At 44.5% G+C, this 16,276-nt stretch overlaps 2 protein-coding genes across 7 annotated transcripts; both read right to left on the bottom strand.

Moving 5' to 3' along the window:
* Positions 1-850: 850 nt before the first annotated feature.
* LOC310886019 (zinc finger and BTB domain-containing protein 8A-like) lies at positions 851-5,377 on the bottom strand. 3 transcript variants are annotated; one of them, XM_083810039.1, is made up of 4 exons: positions 5,226-5,377; positions 3,250-4,240; positions 2,142-2,311; positions 851-1,866 (listed from the first exon to the last, which is right to left on the bottom strand). In XM_083810039.1, exons 2-4 carry the CDS (start codon positions 4,208-4,210, stop codon positions 1,537-1,539), a joined length of 1,461 nt encoding a protein of 486 aa, XP_083666165.1. In that variant the 5' UTR covers positions 4,211-4,240; positions 5,226-5,377; the 3' UTR covers positions 851-1,536. The 3 variants fall into 3 exon arrangements, with proteins under 3 accessions (XP_083666165.1, XP_083666166.1, XP_083666167.1); XM_083810040.1 differs by lacking the exon at positions 5,226-5,377 and adding an exon at positions 4,897-5,043; XM_083810041.1 differs by lacking the exon at positions 5,226-5,377 and adding an exon at positions 4,458-4,737.
* A 3,289-nt stretch (positions 5,378-8,666) lies between these two features.
* ZBTB8A (zinc finger and BTB domain containing 8A) lies at positions 8,667-15,389 on the bottom strand. 4 transcript variants are annotated; one of them, XM_083810028.1, is made up of 4 exons: positions 15,295-15,389; positions 12,971-13,932; positions 12,295-12,464; positions 8,667-11,890 (listed from the first exon to the last, which is right to left on the bottom strand). In XM_083810028.1, exons 1-4 carry the CDS (start codon positions 15,372-15,374, stop codon positions 11,558-11,560), a joined length of 1,545 nt encoding a protein of 514 aa, XP_083666154.1. In that variant the 5' UTR covers positions 15,375-15,389; the 3' UTR covers positions 8,667-11,557. The 4 variants fall into 4 exon arrangements, with proteins under 4 accessions (XP_083666154.1, XP_083666157.1, XP_083666155.1 ...); XM_083810031.1 differs by lacking the exon at positions 15,295-15,389 and adding an exon at positions 15,073-15,287 and having other exon boundaries at positions 12,349-12,464; XM_083810029.1 differs by lacking the exon at positions 15,295-15,389 and adding an exon at positions 15,073-15,284.
* Positions 15,390-16,276: the final 887 nt, after the last annotated feature.

Here is a 16,276-nt window from a genome sequence, read left to right as displayed (position 1 = left end):
GACAGGGTTTTACACAGGCACGCTAAACCTGTGGAGGTGTTTGCTAATGGATACTGTTGATGTAAGTATAGATGAGTCTAAGGGTAGAGTGGGGCAGTACTTAAAAGAGACGTGTTGGTGATTGCTAGATGTGCTAAATCCTAAATTAAGAAAATCCCCTAAACTGAAAATGTCTGGAGTCAGGGAGAGCATTAGGGAATTCTTATACAGGGTTGTCCTCTTCTCACTTTTCCGTAGTTATCTGCTAATGACAACTAGTGGAGACAGAACCTTGAATCTGTATAACTGCTCCTAAATTCTACACGGGGAATTTTTGCTCGTTTGTCAGTAACCTTAAGCTACAGGTCCTGCTAACCTTGCTTTCTAAGGAAAAGTGGAATAAAAAAGAGACATGAGAACAAACAGCGGTTCTTTATCAAGAGTTCCCATTGTTAATGCCATTAGATCTCTACTCAGTCCAAAAAGCTTATATTTTTTCACTTCACCTTTAGAAAAAAAATCACTAACCATTTTCAGTTTCTCTAGGGAGTGGTGGTTCTCTTACTCAGAAAGAGTAAGACTGCAAAAAGAATATCATTACTAAAACTGAAGACTCCAGAAGTGCAAAGGTTGCTTAAACTCTAAGGGAAATTGTTTATAATTTTTATTGTTTGGTCAAGTAGCCTTTGAGCATCCTATTTTTTTTTTATATGTAAGTAGAATAGCTTTTCTAAAATAGCTACATGATGTGTCCCATTGAAATTAAAGAGGCTTGTCCTCTGTAGTATTTTAGCATAAGATAGACGAGAGTTTAAGCAAATCTTGCACCGGTCCTGAAAAAAATGGAAGAAAGCTGAGAACTGTACTTCCAGTGATTGTGCTTTTATTTCCTTGGAACCATGTTAGTTTATCTTTGCTTAAAATTCACAGTACAAAAAAACTTCATATCTGAAAAGGCAAACTCATACTATGGAAATCCACTACAGATGTGCTGTTCATTATTCTGCTCTGTATGGCAGTGTTTATTCTTTAAAATGATTCATGCTTTTCAGAACTATAAGAAACAGATCAATCAGAAAACAAAGCTGCAGTACAGCAGGAAGAATTCTATTTGTTTACTCCTTTCTTAGGAAGTTTAAGTGTATATACATGTTAATTACAGTGTCAGCAAAACTGTTTTACTTTTCTTAGATGCTTTTGTAAGACTTTTTCAAAGCAAATTATCTTTTTTTTTTAAATCTGTGTAGTATAGAATCTTCCTTGTGGAACTGTAAAATAGTTTATACTTTCATTATGAACAGGAGCTCTGTGTAAGTCTTTGAAGAAATATAAAGCAATTTTTCTAAATAGTTTCCAGATAATAAGTAATTTCTGGATGATGTTTAGAAGTAGTTACGCTGTTGTGTGTCTGTGAGTACAAAGCAACTTGTTCGTAGCCCTATTTTGTTTCTTACGACATAACTTTAACAATATTTAATGAACTAATAAACCAGCATTAGTTGGTAGAACACAAGTAATTTAATCTTGAATACAGCAATAACAAATATACAAATATATCTACCTAAGATTTGGTTTCACCTTTTCATCTGCCTCATTCGGAGTATCATCATTAACACGTCGGACAACCAAGTTATACGGTTCTTCCTCCACTGTTTCATCATCTGATTTGTGTTCCTCTTCCAAAGCCCAACTGGAATGTTTGTTTCCTGTGGGGGTGACAGGAGAATGTTCTGCATCTAAATCGTCAGGGTTGCTGTCAAAATTAGCTTCTGCTAGACACTTATGGCACAGTCTGTAGCGTCTTGTTCCTTGCTGAACAACACATCCTGTTAGGTCAGTTACGTGCCGCTTGCATTTTCTGCAGATAAGTTTGCCGGCTTGATGTATCTAAAAAGAGATTTAAAATTTAAAAAGGTCAGTGCTCAACCAAAGACAGTTTTTTTATTTTTATTTTTTAAATAAAAGAAAAAAGGAAAATTCACTGGATTGTTCTAAAAAGTAAAGGTAAAAATCAAATTTTCCAATGTAAATACTGAATAATTGAAGTTGATACGCAGCTAGGATGCTTTTCTGGTACTAGTTATAGAAATGACCGAACAGCTGGTAGCAGTGAAATCTTGGGCTTTCTTTCCTAGGCTGAATCTCCTGTTGACATGGCGTACCGTTTGGAAGTGGTTACGTAAATGCTCCAGTCGAGTGAATCTCTTCCCACACGCTTCGCACGGGTACGGTCGCTCCCCTGTGTGACACCGAAGATGTCGCTTCAGGTCTGCGCGTCGTTTCACCGTGTGCGTACAGAAGGGGCACTTGAATCGCATCCGAGGTAGGTCATCTGTCACGGAGAAACACAGGTTAACACGTCAAACACCACAGTCTTTCTTTACACAGCAGTTTGGTTATTTTTAAGCTTAAATAAGCAGCAGGTCATTTTTCCTCTGGTTTGTCACTACATAAAAAAAAATAAATCACAAAATATAATCCCTAGAAAACAGTATTTCGTACTGAATATGTTCGGCATTTGATGATATAGTCTTCCTTATTCCAGGTGTTTAATTTTAGACATACAGATGATCATGAATACATGGATGACAATGTATATTATAGCTGACTCTTGCATCAGCTAATACTTCAGAAATTAGGTATTTGTAATCTCTGTAGTATAGCAGGATTTTAAAGTCTTAAAATTATGCCTTTATTATAAACTATAGGTATATTAGATTAGTTTCCAAAATAATATGTGTAAGAATATACCTGTCAACTTCATTCCACCACCTCAGACACATGCTGCCAGTTCACCAAGAGCTTAGACGCTTTATGTAGTGCGGGCAAGCGATCGTGAAGTTCTGGGTTGGTTTGCACCTTAAGGGAAATGCAGCACGGCACCAATGCCAGGAACCTTCTCTTGTAAAGAGCACAGGATCAGGCTGAACACCTCTACTACTGCCAGATACCAGGGGCATTACAAGGGTGATTCAGTCCTTCAGGTCCCTGAGTCAATTATGAACCCTTTAGGCTTCATAAAGCTCCATTTAGGTCCAAATAATCAGGCATGTATTATTTTAACTACAGAATACCTGGGTCAAGCTCTCTGATTCTAATTCTCTTGCCCTGTTCCAGCTTCAAAGCCTCTCATTCTGCCAGGCGCTACAATAGAGTAAGTCAGTAATCTGTAAGACTAGGCATCATTTTGGTTCTCAAGCAGCCGCACAAGATTCTCTCATCTGACTACTAAATAAAGACCAACTTTGCAAAATCATATATAATTTTTACCTTCATTCCAACTACTCATTACACCTAAAACTGTGGGCACTGAGGTGTACAGTTCTTCTGCTTTTAATTCCATGAACTCAGGAGAAGTTCGCGAAAGTTCTTGTTCTAGCTGAGCAACAGACCACCTCTTCGGTATTACTTCTGATTCGTGATTATATCCATAATCATCATGAGCAACATCATTCTCAGCATCAAATTCAGCTTCCTCTCTAGCCCGAGAGAGGTTGCTAGAGTCTGATGCATTACAACCTTCGCCAGCCCGCTCGGCTTTGTTTGATTTGCACTGCCCAAAATCACGTGTCTGGGACAATCCTAGATGCTTTCGGCGCTTTCTCGTTGAGCTCTGTTTTCTGCCCCTCTTTGATAGCTGTGTTTCTGCCCGCTGAAGAATCACCTGTGAAGACAGGTAGCTGCTGTAACTACTCCACGAGTTTTCATTCACCACATTAGCCTTTTCATCTGGAATCGAATAGGAACGCCTTGGGTTGCTCTTTGCTTTTCTCCTTGACCGATAAAGAGTTGGATGAGCAGGTTCGCTGTTGGTACTTTTGGCTGAAAGGCTAAGGTATTGATCCTTTTCCTTTTCATTAATATCCAGAGAGGATTTAATGAATGTCTTGCAGACATTAAGAATATCTGTCATCTGCAGATAGCTAGCAGCTGACATGACTTCGATCACATTTTGACCGGTTAAAGGCAATATGCCTGAATACACAAAGTCCAGGATAACCATAAATGTCTCTGGAGAGAAGACCTCAAAAGTAGCTATTGTTGGCTGACTCGTGTCCTTGGAACTCTGTGAAAGCAGCATTTTGAAATATCCACTACTGGCAAACAGGACATTTCGATGTGCTTTGAAGACCTTCCCCTCCACCAGGATACTGCAGTCGCAAAATAAGTCTTGCTTCCGTTGCTCATTTAACTGCTCTAGGAGGTGAAACTGATGGGAAGAAATCTCCATTCCAGTGAGGGAGTAACAGGAAATCTTGCTCTAAAAAAAAAAAAAAGCATAATCATGACAATCTAAACTAAATCGATGTTGCTGAATCCTATTTTAAGAGATGAGCACTATCTTTAAAAACATGAAAGCTGTACGCATCATCACATGCCCCATATAGCTCCACCTCCGCGCCCCGCATAATATAGCCGAGTACATTAAACAACTCTAAAAGAGGTGAAAAGATGCCTCGGCAAGAATAGCGCATAACCTGAAAGTTCAAGATTGCATCCGAGAAGACGGGAAAGGATTCACAGACAGGACAAAACCCAGTCCGCCCTTCAGCAGCACGGACTGCCGCGCTCCGGGTGCGGGTCCCTGCCGTGCGCGGCCAGCCGCGGGCAGCGCCTCTCCCAGCACCCGGCCGGGCTCCCCCGGTCCCGGCAGAGGCTGCCGCCGCTCATCCGCGCCCCGGCCGCTCGACCCCGGCAGCCGGAGACGCCCGGCGGCGCAGGGCCCCCGCCCGCCAGGCGCGGCTGCGGCTCCCCAGCGGCACGGCACGGCACGGCTCGGCACGGCGTGGAGCCCGCAGGCCCCCCCCCCGGCAGCCCCGGCTCCCGGTGCCCGGCGCGGCCCCGCTCCCGCTGCCCGCGGCCGCCCCGCGCCGGCAGCGCCCCAGCCCGCCCCGCGCGGCCCCCCTCGCCGCGCACCCGCCGCCCGCTCCCGCGCAGCCCTTTGTTGCCGCGCCCGGCTCCTTGCAGCCGCGCCCGGGGCTGCAAATGGCGCCCGCGCGGCTCTCGCCGCCGCTCCGCAGCCCGGCCGCCCGGCGGCCCCCCGCTCCCGGCGGCTCCCGGCGGCTCCCGGCGGCTCCCGGCGGCTCCCGGCGGCTCCCGGCGGCTCCCGGCGGCTCCCGGCGGCTCCCGGCGCCCCGGCGGGCGGCGGAGCCGACGGACGTCGCTCGCCGCAGCCCGCTCCGGGCTCCCCCGGCCCCGGCGCCCGCTCCGAGCGGCCGGCGCGGGGCTGCGCAGCCGCCGCTCACCGGCTGGGTTCCGCGGGCGGCTGCCGCTCGGCCGGGAGGAGCAGGCGGAGGATGCGGGGTCCCGGCCCCCGCGCGGGGCTCGCTGCGGCTCACGGCGCCGTGCTGGTCGCGCAGCCCCGAGCCCTGGCAGCCCGAACGTGAGAGAAACAAAAGGTATTTGCTGACGTGGGCGTTGGACAGAGACGCCCGAGGGCTGGGGACACAATTAAAGGGGCAACGCACCGATTGCAGGCGCAGCCCAGCAGCTCCCTCCGCCTGCTCGCCCCGCAGTCTGGGCTGCTTTCCTCTTCCCACACCCACATGCTGCCCAGGAGGCCCGCTACCTTACCGTGTACAATGCGCTGCTATTGTTAGCGGCACGGCTAGATAGCTTTTGTGTGTAGAAGGAAGGCGCCACCTGAATGGGAAATATTTGTAGTTCTGTGCAGTAGGATATATTGTGTTACTCAATACAGCAGCATTTTTATAATAGGAAAGTTTTGTATTCAAACAATGGAGGACATCCAAAACCAACGTACTGCAAGTGGGGGTGCAACAGTACAGATATTTTCTTCCTCTTCCACGTGGATAAAATAATCAGGATGCCTGTTCGAAGACTGTTTCAATCTTGTTGCTTGACATCGTCAAATAATTTTGAGAAGGGACCTCTGGAGGTCGTCTGGTATAGCACCCTCCTCAGTTAGGCTCATTTAGAACAGGGTAAAAGAACAATTGCCATTTTCACAGTTTAAAAAAAAATCATATTGGAATGTGACATAGAACTTCATTAGGGTTTCATTTAGTACAACAGCTAGACCAGGAGACAGAAATGTTTTTCCTTCAACTCTTCCCAGCTCTTCCTTAAAATTTCTTTTGTCCTGTGTTTAACATTTGTGATGCAAAAATGTGTGTTGATGCACAGAAATCTATGTTATAGTGACCCTGCTACCTAATGGAACAACTACACTGAATGTCTGCAGGCAAGGACTAGATGATTATGACTCTTTGTTTCAAAACTCAGCCCTTTTTGCTAGAATTAGGTTTTTTTTTTCTCCTTTCGTTCTCATTTATGCTGCCTTCCAACTAATAGCAACCTTCAAATCGACTTCAGACTTCTCTGAGATATTTCAGAAAAATCAACAAGGTGGTGCTGGAATGTCTGTACTAGAATATGGAACTACTGCCCTTACAATTCTGCTGCACTTATCCATGTAGAAGCTTAAAAGGAATGTAGAAGTAACTATTCTGGGTTTATAACTCATGTTTCTCTACCTTGCAAATTATTAGAAGTCCCCACTGCCAGCTTAACCAGATCGTATATGTAGACTGCTGGCCTCTGCAGTCCACTGTTATCGTTTCTAATGAAGTTGTAAATTCATTAAATAAACCCTGAGCACATGTGCTTATGCTAGTCTGACTGCTAACTTTAACCTAAAGACTTAGTTTAAAAAATAAATAAAAACAGCTATAATCCTCCCTTAACTCTGCTAACCCTCAGCAGTTGAGATTTTTAGATAGATACTGAGCTATATAGCACTGTTGTATGCTAACAGATGCTAATGACTGTCAGAGAGGGATCCAGGAACAGTCCTTGATTCAGCTGTAGCCAGATGGCAGGTCAGGCATTTTTCAGCTTCATCAAGGTCAATTTAAATAATAAATGGAGCTGAAGATATAGTGCTATTAGCCCCTGTTTAGGCTATCTGAAGTTCAAAGCCAAGTACTTCTGCAGACTATAGAAACCAAAATATAAGAAATGTAGACATTGGCATAGCTAGGGAATGGAATAATCTCTGACAGTGACCAGATGCTTCAGGGAAGAAATGGAATATATTCCATAATAGTTGTACATCCAGCAGAATTATTTATATATATATATATATAAATTTTCATTGAAAAATTGAAAAAGAGTGCCAAAATCGTGGAGGATGGCGTATTTCTTCTGAAGAGCCGGGAGTAAAGAAAGGATTATACATGCAGCAGTCACTGTCAGTATCTAATCAATTTTTCTGCTACAGAGATCTCTGGGGCTCTCAAATATTTTCATAGCTCACACTAAATAAATATATTTGCATTTTTTTTTCATCTCAGTTCTTCAGAACTGGAATCGAATATATACCAACTGGTTGGAAAGGGACATTCATTTTGAGCTTTTGGGTATTTTTTTGGTATTAATTGTGAAAATAACAGCTGAAAGCCTGTCTTCCTAAACCTTTAAGAAAAAGACAAGTGTCTTTTTTTTGGGATAATAAATAAATAACTTTAGATAATTTAATGGAAAACAAAAATTTGGGGTATGATATTTATGCAGCAGTTGAAGGAGAAAACAAAATCAAGTATCACATAAATCATAGGTGTACCTGGCATGAGGAATTGTTCATGAATTACCTGAAACAGAAGGAAAATGTTTTTGATTCCATGTTTCAGCTTTTTAAAGAACAGCAAGGTAGCTGCCAGAAAATAAGATAGTTAAAGCTGAGACACTAAATGGAGGATGATGAATCTATGTCTTTACTCTTGACTGTGATTTTGTGAACACAATAAACACAAACCAAGTAAACAGAGGCAGTCTTTCAATGACAAAGTACAGATGGAGGAAAGGGACAAGGAACCCAGGATTGCACAGAAAAATAGATGTATAAGAGGAATGTTTCTTGAAGTTGACACCCACCACCTAATCAGAGTAAACAAGGAATGGAAAAGCAGAAGACAAGAGAAAGGCATATTGAAAACCAGTGAAGAATCAAAATATGCATTAAGAAGTAGCACTTAAGAACATTCAAAGCAATCAGAAAGAGTCATGATGAAGATGAAAAATGTACAAGGAAAAATGAAAATAATAGCAAAAATCAGCAATCATAGAACTGCTGGTCATAGGAGAGCTCTGAGCGTCTCCAGTCCCACCTCCCAGAGGAAGAAGGCTAGCACCAATGTCGGCTTGGATCAGCCATGCTTTGTCTAGCCAAGTCTGGAACACCTTCAAGGGCAGCGATCCAGGAGGCTGCTCTCTGAACTGCCTGTTCCAATGCCGCACTACAATTTAAACCTCCCAAACTTTGACTTGGATGTACAGCGGCAGTACGGAAACAGAATCTGAATGGATCAATATCAGCAGAAGTCAATACAGTCCTATACAGCCTTCTCTAGCATCTAAAGATAAAATCAGCTGTCTTTCTTGTGACCTGACAAAGTTCTAAAAGCATCATTCAAAACAGTTATTGTCAGGTAAATTAAATTCTGTGGGAACAATCCTTTATGCTCTTTGCTTTCCTCCTCGGAGAAAGAAAAGAAAACGTTACTTCTGCTAATGAGCAGCCTGTGAGCCTGACAAGAGTATGAAGACAGTTATCAGAGGCAATGCAAGGAGATTAAAAGAAAACAAAATAGGGTTAATTTCATTTAAAGAAAAACAAGCAAAAATACATGACTGGCTATGTAAAATGAAGGACATAGAAAACATAAGGCACTTAACGTTTATCTTGTCTTGTAATACAAAAATAACGGAACAACTGAAATTAAAGCAACAAATGTAAAAATGGTAACCTTTTTAAAATATAAAACATAACTGACCTGTGGGTATCGCAGTCTTGGGCTAAAACTCCAAGCTTAATAAGATACTTTAAAAATGACTACAAATATTTAAGTATGCTATTTGAGAATAACAACGTATAAAAGCAGTAAAAACCCTTGTTTGCCAAGGCAAATCAGCAATTAATTTGCCTACACTTAATGTCTTCATATGGATAGATTGTTCCATTTGCCCACTATAGCCACTTCACATCTTTTTTCTGAACCATCTGGTCCTCACTATTCTTAGATTTACAATATCTAATTAAATTGAGTATTGATCCAGAAATCCCTTTGCTTCTAAAAACTCCCTCAGGTATACAAGAACACATAATAGTCTCACCTTTGCAGTTGGCAGTTAAGATTTCAGGCCTAGAGTGACACTGTATTTCCCCTTCCCCTTAATCAGTCCCCAGACACAGGCGAGACTAATCCCAGTTACTTTGTATTCTGGGACAGCAGGCACTGGTACCTAGCATTTATTGTGCATACTGCTTAATTTAAAGGGAAATGAAAAATCTATTAAATTCTATTTTGACAAGCATTTTCTCTCGAAATTTGCAATTGATTGAAGTTATTCTGTATTCCTTTATATATTTCTTTGTTCTATATTTGATTTAGTTATGGTTGCCTGTGGAATATTTCTTAACCATTTAATATTATGAATTTTAGGAGTAATAAGCTCCAAGAAAATAACTAGCTGTTTTCATGTCAAGTCCATTTTGTGGACTGCTGAGCAAAGGGAAACATAAAATCAAGGCAAATTTGTTTGGACAAGGTGTTTTCATACACCTCATCAGAAAGTTTGGTAAATTCTCCCCTTTCTCCTCCTCTCCCCCCATGTCTAAGCCAATGGACAGTAATTTCTGTAGGAGCAATGAAATATCACTTCCCAACTGGACAAATGGAAAAAGAACGGTCTCCTTGGAACAAACAGACTGGGTGCTGCTCGACACCCTGCATGTTTGAGGGAGGTGCTTAGTGCTTGCACCGTCAACTTGGGATGTGCTCCAGCTCTCAGTTGTGAGGCACCTAGGCTGGCCATCTGCAGCCTGGTAAGAAAATGCTGCACACTCTGATAACGATAATAACAAGGCTATACAGTTTTTACAGAAATAAAAATAAAATAGTGACTTTTTAGCTGTCCCTGGGAAAGAGATTATATAGTGTTTATATATGAAATTGCTCTGTAATTAACCCCAGGTTTCAGCCAAACATGCTTACAAAATTGTTAAAAAAAAAAAAAAGACAAAGCTTTCTAAGCGTGTACCGATCAAGTACAATGATCACAACATGAAGACTAGTAAAACTCATTTCTGTCCAAGAAAATGCCGAGTAAAACCATCCAGCAGCATACTTCTCCTCCTCTCCTCTTTGTGGTGCTGGTTAAGCAGAACTCACCAAGTTAGAAAACAAAGTGACTTAATTTTGTTTTAAAAGGAAACTTTCTTCAACATCAATCATCTCATCTCTTGTAGTCTAATTGTAGGTAAAGTTAAACAAATATGATGTCTAGAACTTTCAGTACGTATTTTTCACTGGCATACAGCACAGACTGAAAAAGGTTGGAATATGTTCTCTTGGTGACTGGGTGACTTTGGGAATATATAAATCGATAAGGACTCCATCTTAAAACTCACCAGTTTAAATTGAGAGTAGGTCAATACAAACAAGAGTAGTCAATGGTTTCAGATGTAAAATGTCATCAGTTCCATTTCTAATGATAGAGTATACATGCTATACAAGTTGGCTCTGCCTCCATTAATGGTGAATAAAACAGGGAACAAAGAGAGAACACAGCAGCCAAAGTAACCTTGTCAGGATTGTTTCGTTCATGCTGGCATTGAGAAGATGCCGCTGGCATTGGCAACACTGTGGATGCAGGGCTACCAGTCACACCGCTTTGCCACATTTGAGATGTTTATAAAAAAAAAAAAAAAAGGTATATTTACCAATGGCTATTAAAACACACTCCAGTCTGAGTTCCCTATTTTCAGAATGAATAAAACATCTACTGGCATCAATTACTGATCCATATTCATAACCACTTTATCTCTGATGCATTGACTGGGACTAGCATTCATGTGTTTATTTTCCTGTAAGGAAATAAGTCTTGAATGAATGATCTGATAAAGATTCTCCTTATTAGAATAATTTTTACAAGAAAGTGCTTTTCCAGATATATGCGCTAAAAAAAAAAAAAATTATACACTTTTTCTTAATTCTCTGCCTGGCTTTTCTAATCATAATGTGAAGACTTCATGAAATTTCATGGAAGATTATCTTCATTTCTGAATGCTGAAGAGCAGTTGCCTTTATATTCTACAGTGGAGATGGCAGTGGTGGGGTACTTAGACTTTTCTCATCACTGGGAGATACCACATATAAAGCCAACATCTCTAAAAGTGTAAAAATTGGATAATTTACAATGGTGTGCGACTTCTTTTTTTAAAAAGTATTTAGACCCTACCCCCGTGAAAGAGGTTTTGAGAAGAGACCCATTGTCTACTACAAAAAGTAGTAGACTTTTATCCATGTAGTACGTCAGCGTCCGTGTTCAGCCATCATTTCATTCAAGAATGGGTTATTTCTAGTGAAGCAAAGTATGGGTATTTCGATAGCAAAACTCAGAATGGACCCGATGATACGTCCATAAACATGCAAGTCTGGACCTGTTCAAGAGAAACCAATAAGTCTTTGTACAATAACAACAGGCTGGTGGAGGGTTTATGGTCAGGACAGGAATTCCTTGTAAAACAGAGAACGTACTAATGCTCATCTCGCAACTACCTAATGCTTGGTTTTACATCCTTTTCGTCTGCTTCATCGTCACTGTCATCAACCTGCTGAATGACCAAGTCGGATGACCCATCCTCCACAATCTCCACGTCAGATCTGTTGTCTTCCCCATAGTGCCACCTGGAATCCTTATCCCCGTCTGCTGGAAATTCAAGGGGTGCTTCAGCCTCCAAGTCAATGCGAATACTGTCTATGCCAGCTTCAGCCAAGCACTCATTACAGAGTCTGTAACGTCTTGTCCCCTCTTGGACCACTTGTCCTGTTAGCTCAGTCACGTGGCGTTTACACTTTCTGCAGATAGGTTTACAAGCCTGATGAATCTGGGAAAATTGAAATGAACAAATTTGATATTTTATCCAGAGAGAAGTGTTTTTTAAGATCACAAAAGTAGGGCTGGAGTAGCATCAAGTGGTAGCATTAACTCATTTCAAGGAAGTCATCAAACTTTAAAAATAAAACAATCATGAGTGCTGTGATTGTCCACTTAAGCTCTATTACAGGACTTACGTAGCACACTGCCTTTGCAAACCATCAATTAACAAAGAAATGCATCCCCTCTCATAGGGATTATGCTTCTAATTGACTTAAACAAAACCAGCTTAATTATCTACTACCTCTTCTTTATGGGAGTCAATATATCAACCAGATACACTTGTACTGTGTTTAATTATACCAAGACAGATTTACACATTAAACAAACCATGCAGTTACTAAAAATACATACTGTTCGAAAATGGCTACTTAGGTGATCTAGCCTGCTAAATCTTTTCCCACATGCCTCGCAAGGGTAAGGGCGCTCTCCTGTGTGACAGCGAAGGTGACGCTTTAGGTCTGCTTTTCTTTTCACCACATGAGTACAGAACGGGCACTTGAACCTCATCCTGGGCAGATCATCTGTTAGGAAATAATTTGATTTAAAAAAAAAAGTCATAACACATCTAGTCATGCTCTAGGAAACTGTATTCTAGTTATGAAAAGCAACAGAAACAGAAGAGAAAATCACTCCTATTTAAAAAAAATATATCATAGGTCTTTTCAAATACAAAGATTTTGTGTTTTCCTATAAATTACACATGAATGCAACAAAGGAAAAGGAGTGGACCATTAGCTATATTAAAATGAGCTTTAAAAAACAAGATAATCATGAGTCTAGAGCTGGAGAGACACTAAAGATTATATATTTTGAAAGACTAGTTTGATTTAATTCCTTCGTAATTATTCCTTTATTCATTTACTTCATTTATTCATAATTACTGAAAAACAGAGCTTCGCTTTCCAAGCTTACATTTCTGGAAAACGGAAATGTATTTCTGGTAAACGCACACTCTTTCAGCAATGTGTATTTTCTCACTGACACCAGATGATTAACCGATGATTGCAGCGTTAAAAGAAACTCTTACCTTCAGCCCAGCCTCCCATGACACCTAGAATTGAGGGCATGCTTGCATACGGCTCATCTGCTTTTGAAGACTTGGATTTACTCGAAGAACGGGGTGATTCGTGCTCCTGCTGTGACACAGCCAAGCTTCTTGATATCACATCAGACCCTTGACCGTACTGGTATCCCACATGAGGAGATTCAACTTCTGTTTCAATCTGAACTTGCTCCTCAGACTGAGTAATGTGGCCAGCAGGCTCAGCAGCCCTGTCCTCCAGTTTGCTTGATTTATAGTGAGGAATGTCAGAAGGTTGCTGTAGTCCCAGGTGCCGGGATTTCTTTATGGAATCCTGCCTTTGGTCGTGTTTGGACAGCTGTTGCTGTGCATTTCTTTGAGAAGCTGGATAGTAGTTGAAATTGCTCCAAGCGTTTCCACCCATCATGCATGTCCCTTGATCTGGATTTAAGTGGGAATGCGGGGGGCTGCTTTCTGCTCTCCAGCCAGCGCTATACAAGCAGGATCGGTCCACGCCATTTGAATTTACCTCTTTGTCTGACAGGCTGAAGTAGCGATCCTTCTCCTTCTCACTGATATCTAGCGAAGACTTAATGAACGTTTTACACACGCTGATAACGTCGGTCATCTGAAGATAGCTAGCTGCCGACATGACTTCAATGACATTCTGACCGGTGAGGGACAGTTTGCCTGAATACACAAAATCTAGGATAACTGTAAATGTGTCGGGAGAAAAGGCCTGGAAGGTGGCTGTCGTTGGCTGAGTAGTTTCCTTCGAACTCTGTGAAAGGAGCATTTTGAAATACCCGCTGCTGGCAAACAGCACATTTCGGTGTGCTTTAAAGACCTTTCCCTCGACCAGGATATTGCAGTCACAGAATAAGTCCTGCCTGCGCTGCTCATTTAGTTGCTGCAAGAGGTGAAACTGGTGAGAAGAAATCTCCATTCCAGACAAGATGCAAGTCACTCTAAGAAATATATTAAAAAAAAAAAATTAGAACCTTGATCTCAGCATTGTGCAACTCCGTAAAAGACATCAAAAAGCAGTTTTATAGATATTTTGAAAAAAATAAATATATAAATAGACTTAAAATTATAAATCCATTTGAGTTACGACATCCCCGATCATTCATCCTCTTTCAAACAGAAAAACCCCTAGGGATGGCAGAGCCCGGTACGCCTGACCACGTTATTCGCAGCCACGTCTGTGCTCCAGCGCGGCGCCCGGACACGCGAGGGATGCGGGATGCGCGCAGCCCGCCGGGAGCCGCGCAGCGCTCGGACCGGAGCCCGGGCGCCGCGGAGCCCTCCGGCCGCCGAGCTCGGACGCTGCCCCCGTCCTCGGCGTGCCGCTGCCGCGCCGCCCGGGCCCGGCTCCCCGCCGCCGAAGGCGCCACGAGCGGGCACCCGGCGGCCGAGCCCTGGGCGGCCGCAGCGCACCCGGCCGGGCTCCCCGGCACCGGCAGTCGCCGCTCACCCGCGCCCGGGCAGCCCGGGACGCCCGGCGGCGCAGGGCCCCCGCCCGGCAGGCGCGGAGCCACCTCCCGGCTGCGCGGGCGGCAGCACCGGGCACGACGCCGCTCCGGCGGCTGCGGCTCCCCAGCGGCACGGCTCGGCACGGAGCCCGCAGCCCCCCCGAGCCGCTCGCCCCCCCCGGAGCCCCGGCTCCCGCTCCCCGCTCAGCCGGCGCCTCGGGCGCTCCCCGCCGCCCGGTGCCCGGTGCCCGGCGCGGCCCCGCTCCCGCTGCCCGCGGCCGCCCCGCGCCGGCAGCGCCCCAGCCCGCCCCGCGCGGCCCCCCTCGCCGCGCACCCGCCGCCCGCTCCCGCGCAGCCCTTTGTTGCCGCGCCCGGCTCCTTGCAGCCGCGCCCGGGGCTGCAAATGGCGCCCGCGCGGCTCTCGCCGCCGCTCCGCAGCCCGGCCGCCCGGCGGCCCCCCGCTCCCGGCGGCTCCCGGCGGCTGCCGGCGGCTCCCGGCGGCTCCCGGCGGCTGCCGGCGCCCCGGCGGGCGGCGGAGCCGACGGACGTCGCTCGCCGCAGCCCGCTCCGGGCTCCCCCGGCCCCGGCGCCCGCTCCGAGCGGCCGGCGCGGGGCTGCGCAGCCGCCGCTCACCGGCTGGGTTCCGCGGGCGGCTGCCGCTCGGCCGGGAGGAGCAGGCGGAGGATGCGGGGTCCCGGCCCCCGCGCGGGGCTCGCTGCGGCTCACGGCGCCGTGCTGGTCGCGCAGCCCCGAGCCCTGGCAGCCCGAACGTGAGAGAAACAAAAGGTATTTGCTGACGTGGGCGTTGGACAGAGACGCCCGAGGGCTGGGGACACAATTAAAGGGGCAACGCACCGATTGCAGGCGCAGCCCAGCAGCTCCCTCCGCCTGCTCGCCCCGCAGTCTGGGCTGCTTTCCTCTTCCCACACCCACATGCTGCCCAGGAGGGGATGCAGTGCCCTAGATGCTTCCTTCCCGCATCTTTATGTGTAGCAGGGGCCCTGGTGACCCAAATCCTTCTGTAACGTGCCTGCGGATTCCTCGAGAGGAGATGCAATATCTTATTTTTTCGTATCTCAGTTACCTTCTGGGAAAAAAAAAAGGCAAAAAAAAAAAAGCATAATGTCTGAAATCCTACTACTTAAACCTCTTAACTTCTTTCACTGGAAGTTTGGTATCTTTCTCCTTCCTCTTCTTACCACCAGGGTCTTTTCTCTTCTGTCTTGTCACCCCAGTTATTTGTCATAAATATTTGTTTTCCCATGTGAGCCATTCTGCCTTCACTGTATCCTTTGTGTCCTTTTAGCCCTCCCTTCCGTAAACTTAAGACATTCCATCTTGAAACAATTTACGTTCCCTTCCCCACTATAGAAAAAGCAGAAAGATATCTAAAGACTTTTTCCCCTGAGAGTTAGAAACGTTCTCCCTGTCTATCATGCATTCATATTCAATTTATATCCATTTATCTTGTAACAATATTTTTCACCGGCTTAATACTGCCTTTTTAATCAACATCCGTCATCTTGTAAATTCCATCTCCTTTCATATTTTTATATTCAGGCAACACTTTTAAAATCTTTCATGAGACCCATTTGCTTGTCCAAGACTCCATTCTGTGCTGACCAGCTTAAATTAATCGTTCTTGAACATCAGAAAATGTCTGGAATTTACACAGCATTTTTGCTTGAATCTCTTCAGTTCACTGGACAATGGTGTTGATTATCAACTGGAAACATTTGAAACTGGTGTGCCTACAACTGACTGGCCCTTTCCAGCCACGCTGCATTGCTGGTTCTTAGTCATCCTCTGATCAGTGTCACCTGCAAATGTCACACAA

This window comes from Anser anser, assembly GCF_964211835.1.
Source record: "Anser anser genome assembly, chromosome: 24".
Taxonomy (NCBI): Eukaryota; Metazoa; Chordata; class Aves; order Anseriformes; family Anatidae; genus Anser; species Anser anser.
Note: the sequence above shows the minus strand (reverse complement) of the source record. Positions and strands in the feature narration are given on the sequence as shown.

Bases quoted from the DNA above. Each gene is read 5' to 3' on its own strand.
- LOC310886019 (XM_083810039.1), bottom strand. From the start codon at position 4,210: ATGGAGATTTCTTCCCATCAGTTTCACCTCCTAGAGCAGTTAAATGAG. The intron at 2,312-3,249 runs GTAAAAATTATA...TCTCCGTGACAG, and splicing joins AATGAGTAGTTGGAATGAAG to ATGACCTACCTCGGATGCGA. The intron at 1,867-2,141 runs GTACGCCATGTC...ATCTCTTTTTAG, and splicing joins TACGTAACCACTTCCAAACG to ATACATCAAGCCGGCAAACT.
- ZBTB8A (XM_083810028.1), bottom strand. From the start codon at position 15,374: ATGTGGGTGTGGGAAGAGGAAAGCAGCCCAGACTGCGGGGCGAGCAGG. The intron at 13,933-15,294 runs GTGCGTTGCCCC...TATATTTCTTAG, and splicing joins CTGGGCTGCGCCTGCAATCG to AGTGACTTGCATCTTGTCTG. The intron at 12,465-12,970 runs GTAAGAGTTTCT...ATTTCCTAACAG, and splicing joins CATGGGAGGCTGGGCTGAAG to ATGATCTGCCCAGGATGAGG.